The following is a 14,007-nucleotide window of genomic DNA, read 5'->3' as shown; positions in this document are numbered from 1 at the left end:
TCTCCATCACTTATTCATGATCCATTGGATCAATCAGAAGATGCATTTGTTGAAACCTGATTCAAGCCTTATGTGGAGAATGTAGGCCTCCCCCAATGCTGAGGCCAGGAGGATTGGTTAGCAATTTTGATAAAAGTCTTGTAACGTGGCCATCAAACCACAGGGCAGGAACTTGGTTCTCGGCTCTTTGTTGGCACATGCCAACTGTAGTGGTTCAGAAAACTCGATTTCTCCGCAAGAGATGCGCCATAATGCCCAGGGTGTTAGACTTCTGCTACCAAAGACGGCAGAACAGGGATCTATCTCCTGCTTCAGATAGTGTACCCCCAGGTGAGTCTTTCACTTTACATCTTCTACCATGGGTGAAACAGAGTCGAGAGAAGGACCATCATCCACTTGTAAAGCACACAGAAGGCCCCACATTTAATTCTTTGTGTTTCTGGTTAAAAGAATTAAGCAGCAGATAATAGGTTCTGCTTGAGCTCTGGAGAGCCTCTGCTACCCATGTTAGCCAAGGCTGAGTGACTTCACCCTGTATCCTGATTTGTCATCTTTTTGTTGTGACTTAACACATCTCAACAAATAAAAAAGTAAAGTGCTTACCATTGAAATGTGATACAGAAAAGCATGCAGAGAGTAGCCTTTCCCATCACCTCTCAAGTCACAGGCCAGACACCAAATTGAAAGTGGTTGTTTTTTAAAAAAAATGAAAAATCCCAACATTCCCCACCCTTTTCACCTTCTGGTGTTTGAGCTTTTCAAGTACACTGTGCATCATGGGCATAAGCTGACACGTTTTTAGCTCTTGAGTCAGGATCCCATGAAACTCTGGAATTTTGCAAGACCCTGAGGTGTCTTCAGGAGAAAGGTTCCTCTGGTACATCTAGTCATGCAGCTCATCTGCAACCAAGAACAAACATGAGCTAAATCACCATGGAGAGGCATAAAGGAAGCCGGCTCCCTGCATTCATTGCCATAGCTTGCATTGTAGCATCCTGGCTCTCGACCAGCCCCCCACCCAGGCTGCCCTTCTGCTGATAACCGCAGTGGCTTTGCAATCAATCCTTCCTCTGTAGGTTTCCCATAAACTAGGCTGGCTCTTCTTGCCTAATGTTGAAATCTCCTTTGAGGTGGTGCAGAGCTAGACATGATTTGAATGTTGATATTCATCAAGTTGGATATTAAATCTCTTTTGCTAGACTTTTTTTAAAAGACAAAAATGCTGTAAAGATATTCATATGTAGGTCATACTCTCTCCCTATAACATTTCTGTGAAGCCACACAATTTGGTAGTGACGTGGAGTGGAAAAATGGAGGGGTTGCCTAACCTCTTCACTGATTTTCTGCATCTGTGCTCCAAGCTGCCCTCGTGAGTTGCATTTTCTCCCGCGGGGTTGCGGAACATATTGCTCAGTGCTTTTTTTCTTAAAAAAAATTTTTAGGGGTACTCTCATTTTCCTACTCATATTGAAATACCGCCCCTCAATGAGGCCAAACTTAGATTCACAAAATGTTTAGAGGTATGCGTACCCTTGCGTCCCCCCCAGAAAAATCACTGATATTGCTGCATTGTATTATTGCAAAGCAGTTAAAACTCATTGAATACCATTTAGAAGTAAGAATTTGCTTGTTCTGATTTTGCACACTGGGTTTAAATCAATATTTCCTGCTACTGTAACTCTAGTCATGTCTGACCTCTGAGGGAAGAGCAAAAGTCCCATCTCCAATGCGTGACCTGTTTGCAGAGAGGGACATTTGCTGCTTTTATTAGCAGCAAATTAGGAAACATGTTTCTGAGTGTGTATATCGAGTGGTATCTTTTGGAGGTCAGGGGAAGCCCCCCATTTGGTTTCATCCCCCCCCCCCGCCTCGGTTTGGCCTTGTTTCCCATTTCTGCTCAATTTCCTCATTTCGAGAAGATGGTAAAATATGTACCATTTAAAAGGAGGATCTGGAACAAGTATTTAGAGGAGACCATCTGTGTGAGGACCTTTTCACAGAGCTCTCCCCTCCTAAACCTGGTCAATCCTCACCTGTCCTTGGCCAAGCAGGGGGCTGTGTTTCCTGTGGGAAGGTGTATTGCACTGGTGGTGCTCAGCTGCAACCAGCAGCCATTTCTACAATTGTCACAGCACCTTCCCCAGTCACTGTGTGACTATAAGAACCGTTGCTGACTACCTACACACTGCCAGTTTATGTTATCTTTTTCTCCACACAAATGTCTGCCTGAGGATCATCAAAGCTGCATGTAGGAAGATGGTGGTGAGGGAAGTATTTTTTAAATATTGCAGTTGCATCCCACCTTCTGCCAAGGAGGTAGTACAGTGGTACCTTGGGTTAAGTACTTAATTCGTTCTGGAGGTCCGTTCTTAACCTGAAACTGTTCTTAACCTGAAGCACCACTTTAGCTAATGGGGCCTCCTGCTGCAGCCGCGCTGCCGGAGCACGATTTCTGTTCTCATACTGCAGCAAAGTTCTTAACCTGAGGTCCTATTTCTGGGTTAGCGGAGTCTGTAACCTGAAGCGTATGTAACCTGAAGCGTATGTAACCCGAGGTACCACTGTAGTGGCATTTTTAGCCTCACATGAGACCCTGTGAGGTACATTGGGAGGGAAACAATGTAGGGGCAGTTGTGTAAGAGATGTGATTGGGAGAGAGGAAGGGCTGCATCTGGGGATGTGAGAGGTCTCATTTAGGTCTCGTTTAAAGCCAAATCTGTCAAATCTGCACTTTATGGAATGATACGCAAACTGAAGCACAGCTATCCTTTGAAATTCACACTTATCCAAATGTTGCTATGCAGTTTCCCAAGTGAACAATGTTTACAAAAATGCAGGTATGAAGGGAATGTGTACGTAGGTAGGTTCTCCTATTCATTTATTAGTTTTCATTGGCAGTGTGGGAGCTTGGTAGGCCCTGGGAAGACCTGGTATATGTAGATTGCAGCAACGGGAGGAACTTAAGCCCTGTTTACTGACTAGGCCTCAGCATTCATGGCATGTGTGGGCCTGTCTGCAGGTGTATGCTTGAAGATGCATTGGAGGCATGTGTAATGGGTGGGGTACAGGGCCTGGCCCCCAAATCCCGCCCCCATTGTGCACACTTCTTGCATTAATTGAACACGGGAGCTACACTTCCGGCAATTACAGTCAGCCAGTAAAGTCTCACACTCTACATTTTCACAGCTTGCTACAGAAATTTAAACAAAACAAAACCCCACCACAAGATACCATGTTCCCTGTGATGATGCAGTTGGAGCCTGTGTAGGCATGCATGTTTCCTGATTTCTCACCATTTCAGGACTGGGTGCCATCTGATGACAGAATATGTGGAGAGACGCCGTTGAAAAGCTTTGTCCTAAAGGTGGCACCTGGGCTATGGACAGTCCCTCTCTGGTGGCTCCTCCACACCAGTCATGGCTAACTGCTGCAGTCATTCAGAGATGCCCATGTGTGAACCAGCCCACAGGCTTCATTTCTGGAAGGGAGGCTGCTTCCGCTGATGGTTGAGGGCAATTGCAGGAAGCAACATTAGGGTAGATATGCTCACGAGTGCACAGATAAGTGTGGTCAGGTGTAGAGCGTATGGCTTGAATCCTGCTATGATTGGTTTCAGGGAACACGTGTGTGGCTGCAGGAGCAGGACCGGCTGCAGCCCTGCACGGTTGGCTCTTGTGTTGATGGATCCGTGCTCTTCACTTCAGACTATGGCGAGGTAAGTGAAATGAAAACACAGCATTTTCATGAGCCGCCAAAGGAAACCTTCCAGGTCATTCCCTTGCACATTTGGGCTAAATAAAAGCTGGTGGCTCAGGAGACTCTTTTCCCCCTTCTCCTGTGGCCATAATATGCAGCACCTTTAAGGTTGCCAAGTTACAAAGAAAAAACCTTCTTTGCATTCTTCCCTAGGTGGCTTTGGCAGGTACTGGTTTTCTTAAGGCTTTGTTCTCCTTTTCTTAAGGCTTGCAAATTGGTTTTTCCTTGAATTACCGCTGCTTGTTGACATTGCCACAAAGCACTTAGATGCTCTGGAGAGGCGTCTGCAAAAGCCAGACAGACTGAAGGCTTTGGAAGCAGCTGTATGCAAGCAATTCACACCTCTTAGCATTTCTAAAAGTGGCTGCCTCTGAAATTGGTGATAATCCCTGTAGGGATGCGGGAGTCAGTCCACTTCCACCTCCCTTTCTCCTATAATCTCTTTGGTTTATGTAAGGAAGGGAGATTGGCATCTTTCTCAGACCCTCCCATAGCATATGCATAAGACAAAATGACTTCATGAAGATCAGTTCTTTTTATAGTGTTACTTCCAACTATTGGGGCCTGTTAAGAGAGTGGCAGAAGGGTGGGGTTTCTTCCAAGCCATTAGCTATCAAACTTTCCAGGCGCAGAAAATTTGTATTCTGATTCCCCTTCTGATATAGGTAACTACAGATATAGATAATTGGTACACACCTAAAAGTGCAAAGTGTGGAGGTAAGAAGCTCATCTGTACAAAGATGCCTCTGCTTGTAAAACACAATGAGTCACTTCAGTTCACTGTTGGGTGAACTCACCCAGTGGTGAATCCAGATGTGTTCACTGAGAGGACTCATTCATCAAATCCTGCTCAATGTGTATAAATCATGTAGGATGGCATTCAGCTTAAGTTTTACTCAAGAGTAGACTTGTTGAAATGAAAGGACCAAACTTTGTCATGCCTAGTAATTTCAGTGGCTCTTGAGTAAAACTTGGTTGAATACCACCCATGGTTTTAATTTTTTTCTTATTGTAGAAATAAAAGTTTAAAATAGATGCGAAAGGACAAGGTAAATACAGAAGAGGGGATGACCCCTCCCATTTCCTGTTACTTACCTCTCTATACCCTTGCACTCCTTTTACTGTCAACTGATCAACTGCCAGGAGTTACAGCCCCCCACAGAATCCTGCATCTCTACATGTACCATCTTTTCCCTTCCCTCCAGATGTTCTGCCACCCGTGGGCCTCTGTGCCCAGAGAGAAAGTCCTGCCAATGCATCGGTCGAGTATGGAGGGGGTGGAGGACATGTCCATGCTGGGGGACCTGCACGAGGCGGCCATTTTGCTCAATCTGCACCAGCGCTACCAGCAGGACCACATCTATGTGAGTGACCAAAGCAGACAAATTCTTTGCTAGCCAGAGCAGAAGTGGCCTGAAAAGAAAGCTCAGCTGCACGGCTGTCCTTTACTCTATCTCACCCAATTTGGAGCTCTCTTAACCATGGCTTGGACAGGAGTCTGTGTCTCCTCCTGGTTGTGCTTGGGCTGAATCAAGTTAGTATTCCTGGGTCACTCTGCACACATTTGGAACACAGCGTCACAAGGGGATTTTATGCTGAGTATAAGGCACACCTAAGGCCCTGTCTACACATGCAGATTGTGTGTAATAGACTATACCATTTCAGATTGCAGGTGGGGAGTGATACACACACACACACACACACACACACACACACACACACATATGGGAGTGCTGTTTTTAATGCTATAGTAAAAGGAAAAGCCCATAAGTTTGAAAAAAGACCTACCCAAAATTAGCACACCAGAGAAAGAGTTTTTACCCTAGCCACTAGTTTTCTACTTGCAAGGGGTATTTTTACGAAAGGAAGAATTCAAAAATGCTATCCCATCATCTGCATTCCTTAGTGATATACTCTATTTTGTCATTTTGGAAGCTACCTCGTTTTACTGAATGCCTAGTCTAGGCTTGAGTGTCCAGGAGTAGCTACTGGGCTGCTGCAGCTGAGAAATGCAGCAATGTTTGCCATGCCATCAGTGGTTGGTTCTCTTTGCAAGAGGACTCTCAGCAGCTGGCATTGAAGATGCTCCAGGTGTTTCTTCCTGGAGCAGGTTTCCTAGGCTGAATGACAGACTTGTGCACCAGAGGCAGTAAACGTCCTCTTTCATCCCACTTCAGGATTTGTGTATGGGAGGCAGAGAGATGCAGGGGGCTCTGTGCCATTTATGGTGTTTGCAAGATTACCTGGGACTGCGAGAAGGGCCATGAGGCATGCTCCTCCTTCTTTCTTACCTGTGTGCAAGCCCGTTCAAATTCTGATATTGAAATGTGGATCTTAGGCTGTGTTGCATAGCAACAGTTACTAAGGCAACAGGACTGTATGCATCTTGTATTCCAGTAAATGATCAATTAAGTGACCCGATTTCTGGGAAGTATCTTCTCCATTTTGGGCAGACAAGGAAGTTGCAAAGTCTGTATTGTATAGTAATGAATCTTTGCTGTCTCGTGATGGACATGCCTTCTCTTTCTGCTCTCTTGACCCAGGTCTGTCTCCACCCTGCAACCTCTCAAGTGTTCCCTGTGCAAGCAGCTCTTTCCTGCCCAGACCTTTACAATCGGATCTTACCCTCTTGAACATCCCTTTGACAACTGCCTACCCTAATTTCTCAGTTTGCTACTTCTTCCCTCCCTCCCCCATCTCTCTCTTTGCTGTAGGGAAATAGAATAATAATTAGCATTTGCATACCAGTATATGTTTAAATGATCAGAGAGTATTTCGCAGACACTGTGTTGGGGCCATCCTAGAACTTACATGAGACACAGCACCATGGCTGCTCCTGCTCTCTGTTTCTTGTAATATCTAAGACAGATAGTATATGACATGATGTCATTGCACTGTACATTTCCCCATCCCTGCCAAGCAGCGATGCAAGGTACAGGCAGCACACACACACACACACACACACACACACACACAGTGCAATGATACCCCCACCATACATGGTTTACTTGGATTTTTCCAAGGAGGGGAGAGTGTGAAGACACTCAGAAGCAGTAGCTCAGAGTCTCTTGTAAAATCTGGTTTCAGTAATCCAGTGACAACCCTGTACATTCAGTGTTATTATCCCCATTTTGTAGATGGTGGGCTGAGAGAAGATTTAGGCAGGAGGATGTATGCCTGTGGATATTTTTTTAAAATCCCAGGAGGCGCTTAAAGATTTATTGTGAGAGACAGTAAGTCCTGACACATTTCAGACCCATAGCTCTACCTTGGGGCAAAAGAGATTATAGAAAATTTAACTGATCTTTTCTTTAAAAAAAAACCAACAACAACAATAAAAAAACCTTCTTTCTGCTATAATTCATTTTCCCTCAGAGATGGGGCTACTACACTCAGAAATGCGAAAGACTTACTGGTTGCCAGAGTAAACCAGAGTTTAGCGTGGCAAGTTGCAGTGAGCTTTCAGTATGTGCACTCTCCACTTCTCCTCTAGCATAGCCAGGAGGAGGGAATTGGAAGCTTTAGCTTCTGTTTTCAGTTAGCCACAGTTTTAGTGTGTCATCTAAACCGCATGGTTAACTATGGTTTGTTGAAACAAGCCAGCTTCATAAACTATGGTTTGAAATTGGGTTTCAAACAAAGCATATTTAAAATTAAGCACACTTAGCTAGGTTCAGATGTCATAGCAAGATGCAGTTTAATCAAGAACTGAAAGCTTCTCTTGATGGCCTCTTGTGACTGTGCCAGAGGAGGAAGAGAGGGGTGCACAAGGAGGAAGCTAGCCTTGTTCCCAGAACCAGGCCTGCTCCTGCCGTGCTACCTAAAAACAAGACACCGTATGCCTTTGGTCTTATGTCATGGTTTGCTTCCCTCAAACAAACCATGAACCAAGAACAAACCTTGGTTAGAGTTCATGGTTTATTTGGAGTGAGGCAAATCACAAGCCTGGATTTGGATGTAACATTGGCTTAGCTCTGAGCAGCATTGCAGCAGGAGGAGATGAAGTAGATTTTCTCATTGTGCTCCAGCGTGGTTGCTTGTTCAGTGAACCAGGCCAAGTGACTTAAAGGCTACTGAGCAGTCCCCACCACCACCACCATGAAACATAACCACCAGCTCCCCAGCTTGCTTTCTTTGTTCAAGAAGAGTACATCTCTAGCATCTTGTAGAACCTGACACATGAGGCAACATGTACAGGCACTGTTCTTGTTTTCTGAGAAACTATCCTGCTTCCCCGTTTCGGTGTTTTTCTTTGCCCACCCCACTCCCAGAAACATCCCGGCAGACTCCCATTCAGACAAGCCTGCACAGTGGTGTCCTGCTTCTTCAAAGCATGGCCAAGGAGTAATACAGGGAAAGAAAGGAACGGGAAGAGAGGCCAGCCAAGGATGATTCCCTGCCCAGTCCTTACAGAAATGAGGCTTCCCCTCAGCCCAAGGCCATGACTTGTCAAGAAACCCTAAGAATCCCATAGAAGTTTCCTTGCCACTTGAGCACGATAGTACAGTCCATCTAATGTCCCATCTCCAGTTGTGGTCATCTCTACCTCTGAGGAAGGAATTGGGGGGGGCACTAAATAGGAGGGGAACATTCTTGCTCCACCCTGGTAGGCTCCAGTGAAACTTCAGGTACATCATTTAGCATCCCTGAAATGTACTTAGCTCCATTTAAAAAAAAAAAACCTAATAAAAAAATCTTCATTGCTGAAGGTCCCCTAGGGAGATTCTTCCCAAATATGAATTCTTCTGACCATTCGAATGCTCCCTGCATTTTGTTGAATGGGCAGCTTATATAATAGTTTCTTCTTGTTCTCAGTAATGTCCTGTACCCTAAATTAGCATGTCTCCCTCTACATTAATAGCTATCTCCCTCCAATTATTTTTAGAGAGCTGTAATGTACCCTCTTAGCTTCCCTTTTTTTCTTTTCTTTTTTCGGCTGGGCTGAAGAGGCTCAGTCCTTTTAAGCCTTCTTTCAAGACCTGGCCTCCACTTAAAACCATTGATTTCTGTCCTGAGAATGATGGATCCTTTCCACCCTCAGGTATATAATAGCCTTTGATGTTCCTTATCCTCTCCAGAAGGATATCAGTGAGCCCAAAGTAGGTCTGAGGGCCAAACTGTGCGATAGGTGGGAGATTTCTGATTGTTGATCTTACAAGATCTGTGCTTGCGTCTCTTTTTGGAAGGCCTCTGGCTGGCCTGAACACAAACAGAACTATCTGTAATAATATGGCAATTCATGTAGATATTTGCAAGAAGGTGACTGAAACAAATCACCCTGTAGGGAGCTTATTAGCATTTGAGCACTGTCAGATTTTATGGGTTCAAAGTGCCCGGAGGGAGGTAGAATATTGCCCTCTTGTGGCAAACGGTGAGTGGCGGCTCTTACAGAAGCGCATGTGTACAAATGTATGGAGTTGGTCCCCAGCAGCTCACTAAAACCACTTGTTTATTTTGCTGTTCTTTCCGCTTTCTCCTCCAGACAAACATCGGCTCCATCTTGGTCTCTGTGAATCCCTACAAGCCCATCGCTGGATTGTATGATGCTGATGCCATTGACCTGTACCGCCAGCACTGTCTGGGTGAGCTGCCACCCCACATCTTTGCCACAGCCAGCGAGTGCTACAGCTGCCTGTGGAGGCGCCATGACAGCCAATGCGTCCTCATCAGGTGAGGGAGGCACTTTGGATCAGGAGGGCAGACAAATCAAAGCACCCCCCCCCCATAGCATATAGCTAAACAATGGAGGATGTAGCGATGGCCGCCATCTTTAAAAGGTATCAGGCAAATTCCCAGAGGATAAGGCTCTCAGTGTTGTACCTCCATTCTTGAAGGCCGTATGCCTCTGAATACCAGTTGTTGAACCAGGGTGGACAGCTGGCCTGCTGCACCAAGGCTCTCCTTATCTTTTTATGCTCTTTGCAGCAAACATCTCCCCAATGATTAGTCGGGATTTTGGGGGGAGTGCTGCACGTACATTCTGGAGCCATTCTTTCTGACTTGCCATTGAGGCTGGCATTCCCTTTGGTTGGTGCTGTCCTGAGCAGGTTGTTTTGGCTGTCCATTTAACAGTGGCGAAAGTGGAGCTGGAAAGACAGAGAGCACCAAGTTGCTGCTGAAGTTCCTGTCAGCCATGAGCCAGACCTCACTGGGTGGCCCTGCGTCAGAGAAGAGCACACATGTGGAGGAGGCCATCATGGAGAGCAGGTACAAGCCTACACAGCACAGGGTTGGCGTGAGTGTGCGGTTTGGAGGTGTCTCCTCTCAGGGGAGCCATGTCACGGACAAGGGGTGGGACTGGCACTGCAGCTTCCCAACTGTCTGCCTTCTAGTTACGGCCCACAAACTTCCTTTTTCAGCTAGGGGGCTGTAATGCATAGAGAGTGTCCAGCAAAAGTCCTTATTCCTTGGAATATTTCTGCACTTGATAAGGAGAATCCATCTGCCTGACTTTTTCCAGGTACCCTTCAGAGGTCAGAGGTCTGTGCTGTTTTGAACCAGGGGAGCAAAGATAGAAAATCGATAATGCCTGCCATGCTCATTTCTGGTGGCTGTTTCCACGTCCATTTCCTCAGGTGTCCAGCATGTATAAGTGGGACTGCTGGGTGCACTAAGAAAAGCAGCATTGTGCAGCATGTATAAGCTACATTAATTGAAAATGTTCACATATATTTGGTTGATTCTGCTTCTGCTGGTCAAGGGGGAGGAGCAAGTTGCAGTAAACACAGACTCTGGAGATATCAAGTCTGTCATTGCAGACATGAGGGCTAGAAACTTGGAAGGTTGTGTTTTTTGGAGGGAGTTGTAGTTTTTGTTAAGAGAGAGCTCAGTTCCTCAAAATTTGAAAGGTCTGCACAGTAAACATGGCTAGATTTAAAGAAAGTGCAGTCTACCCTTATTATACACCCCAAACATCACTACTAATCTCCTTCCTTCCTTCCTTCCTAGCCCAGTACTGGAGGCTTTTGGAAATGCCAAGACAGTCTACAACAACAATTCTAGTCGCTTTGGCAAGTTCATCCAGCTGCACTTTTCCCAGCATGGGCATATCCAGGGTGGGAGAGTCACTGACTGTATCCTTCTTTTTGGTGGTTTTATCCCTGATTACCTTAGCGCACACCCAAGGCCAAGCGGAGCTGGTGAGCTGGTTGTGTCTCCACTGCTGACTTAGCAGGGTATAATCATGTCAGGCAAGGCGACCTTCCTCCCCATTTTCCAGCTCATTTCCGATTCTGTGTTGAGTTTTCCTTTGCAAAAGAGGGTAGCTCTCTAACTGTTTAGAATCCAGGAGTGAAACAATCCTCGCCCATATAAGTTGGGGACAGAGTTCTTTGCAGCCAGATTCCTATGTCATTGAAAGATTCTTTGCCAGACATTGGGAAGTCTTTCTAGGAGCCATCGTACCATTGCTTCCTCCTTAATTCATTGCTCAGATTTATTGGAGAAGGTGAGTAAAGTTTATTTTGATCGTGCCCCTCTTCTTTGCCCCTTCACAATGTCCAGATGATACGCTATGATGGCTACTCCTGGGTAGAGTACTGTCTCAACACCCCTAAAAGTTCTGCTCAGTAGAAACTCTGGTGTGTCTGCACTACATTAAGCTATATTCCCTTTTTTTGTTTCATTTCACTATGAACCTTCACCGTCTCAGAAAGAACCACGAGTTTCCCATAATACATATGCTTCCTCATCCTTGAACATCTCTGTTATTAATAAATGTCCTGTTTTGCGGAATTGCATCTATGCAATTGCACTAATGGACCCACACACAAGACAGTACTGAAAAGGGAGGAGTGAGGCTGATTTGCTTTGCTAGGGAAAAGGGAGTAGTCAGATTCTGAGACTGTGAAGTAGGCAAATGAGCATGGATGAAATGGTGCTAAATTAATCAAAAAGAAAAAAGGGAGAGAGGCTCCAGTAGTAGTGAAGAGGCAGCAACAAGAAAATGGCAGTGAAGGAAGACAGCACAAGACCTCAGTCCTCCCATTCAAGCAGGGATATAATTTGGTGCATGGAAACGGAGATTAAACGGTGACTGGTTATGGGTTTTGGTGTGGACTTCCCTCATTCTTGCATAGACCCCAGGACATATTGCATGTAGAACTGTATGTGGCGACGCACCCGTACCTGGATTCTTTTCACGCTGTTGATGTAGCAGAAACAGGGCTAAGCACAGTGGCTGCCCTTCCTCCTATGTCGAGCACATATTTCATTGCCAGGAGCTCTGCTAGTTTGTGTGTGCCTTTGGGGTCACACACCCTTCACTCTTCTTTGTTTCAGAACAGAGTTGTTCACCAGAACCCGGAGGAACGTAATTATCATATCTTCTATGCCTTGTTAGCGGGTGTCAGCGAAGAACACAAAGGTAATGAGGACTCACAAAGTTGCATTCTCTCATTCAATGAGAAGAGCAATCTCTTGCAGTCAGGCAGGGATGGGGAACCTTTTTGGGCCAGATCTTTATTAGGGTTCCTGACGAGCCAAGCTTGACTCAAAATCCTTTCGCCACTGAACTTCAAACAAGGGAGGGAGGCTTGCAAAGGACTGGAACTCTGTGCACTTCTCCTGTGCGCAGTGGCAGCAGCCAAGCAAAGGACAAGAGCCTCCCCCCACCTCCCCCTTGTTGCCACCCTCCTGCTCATGGGAGAAGCAGCTCCCATAGTCTCATTTCAGCTGAAACTGGACCAGGGGTTTTTCTTAATGCGCTTCTCAAAAGTGCTGCTTCTCCTGTGAGCTGGTGCTTGGTGGCAGAGGGGAGGGCAGGGTTGATTCTTCTTCCCCTCCTCTTGCTTCTGCTGCTAGCTGGAGAAGCACACGAGCTGCAATTTTGAGAAGGCTTTAATTTCCGCCCATCAGCTGATAAGTGGAGATTAAATCTTGCTGCCTTTTGCTGTGTGATAGTGTTCCCTGCTGGAAACGGGACATGTGGGCAGGCAGTGCAGGATTAAACCTTGTCCTCCCGCTCATCTGCTGAAGTCACCACTGATGTCAGCTGATGGATGAGTGGGTGTGGTTTGGCCTTGCAGACCAAACTGAAGCCCCTGGAGGGCTGGAGGATCCCCACTCTTGCAGTAGGCAGAGTGGCTCAGAGAGCAGGCTAATACCCCAGCTTTCAGAGGCTAATACCCCAGCTTTCAGAATCTTAAGGATAAAAATCTACACCAGGGTGGGAAACTTTTGTCAGCCCGAGGGCCACATTCCTTTCCAGTCAATGCTCTGAGGGCCACATGCCAGTGGTGGGTGGAGCCAGAGGCGAAAGCAAGTCGAACAGCAGGTGTAAATGATACCTTTATACATCAGGCCAGTTTTCACACAAAGACCCTTCTGTCTTCCACCCAGGCAAGTGAGAGGCGCTGTCAGGACTCATTCTAGACAGAAACACTTGAGGGACCAGTGAGGGGCGGGGTATGGTCTGGGGAGAGTGCCAAAGAGTAGACAGAGAGGCCTAGAGGGCTGGATTTGGCCCCTGACGCACCCTTGCTCTGTATAAATTAATGGTGGAGTCCTGAACTCAGAATTCTAGTTTGTGAATGGCATTTCTCCTACAACTTCAAGAAGGGATATCATATCTCAAGTCCACTCTTGAGACGGTGTATTTAAATGATGCCTTGTATTTCCTGTTTAAGGCCTACTCGCCCCTCTTGTAGGAGACGAGTGCAGAAGGGAGCAGAGAGACACCTGCGTTACCCACAGAATCAATAGCCCAGTTTCTGTACTTAACCATGTCCTTGGACAGTTAACAGAGGCATGATTTTCTCGAGGGCTGGTCAGAGCATTGCTCTCTTCTTTCCACCAGCCCTTTCTAAATCTCCCAGCCCATCACGCCTTTTGCAGCTCCCTATGCCTTGCCGCTGATCAGATTCAACTTCCCCTCCCTCCTGACACAGGAAGACTTGCACATTTCCCCCAGAACCCCCTTCTTCCTTTGAGGGATTGTCCGTGACCTAAATCAGTTGAATTAGCAATGGCTAGTTTTCCATGTTACATACCACCACGTTAACCGTAGCCACAAATTCAAAGCTGGGGGTGGGGAACCTTACACTAGAAGCAAGAAAACTTTGGTTGAATTGTTTGAGGAAAATGCCTCAGGGGTTTGTGTCCCAGAAATCCCACGATGAATGTGGGGCACTACAAAAAGCAAGGCTGAAATTGGAATTAGCCATGAAAAATTTGCATTGGAGACGCATCTCAGACTTCCTTGGGCCATTCTCTGCTTGGGTTGTTTTGGAGGGAGTAGCCTTTATTTCTGAT

At 46.1% G+C, this 14,007-nt stretch overlaps 1 protein-coding gene across 1 annotated transcript in view; it reads left to right on the top strand.

The window, feature by feature from the left end:
* The window catches only part of LOC309528185 (unconventional myosin-X-like), a 77,494-nt gene that overhangs the window by 14,264 nt on the left and 49,223 nt on the right, over window positions 1-14,007 (top strand). The window contains exons 2-8 of the mRNA XM_082215504.1: window positions 3,617-3,715; window positions 4,962-5,120; window positions 9,239-9,426; window positions 9,829-9,963; window positions 10,705-10,829; window positions 11,190-11,203; window positions 12,037-12,121. Of these exons, the coding sequence (XP_082071630.1) occupies window positions 3,617-3,715; window positions 4,962-5,120; window positions 9,239-9,426; window positions 9,829-9,963; window positions 10,705-10,829; window positions 11,190-11,203; window positions 12,037-12,121 (805 nt within the window). The remainder of the gene's footprint in view (window positions 1-3,616; window positions 3,716-4,961; window positions 5,121-9,238; window positions 9,427-9,828; window positions 9,964-10,704; window positions 10,830-11,189; window positions 11,204-12,036; window positions 12,122-14,007) is intronic.

Source organism: Podarcis vaucheri (assembly GCF_965113315.1).
Source record: "Podarcis vaucheri genome assembly, chromosome: 1".
Lineage (NCBI taxonomy): Eukaryota > Metazoa > Chordata > Lepidosauria > Squamata > Lacertidae > Podarcis > Podarcis vaucheri.
Note: the sequence above shows the minus strand (reverse complement) of the source record. Positions and strands in the feature narration are given on the sequence as shown.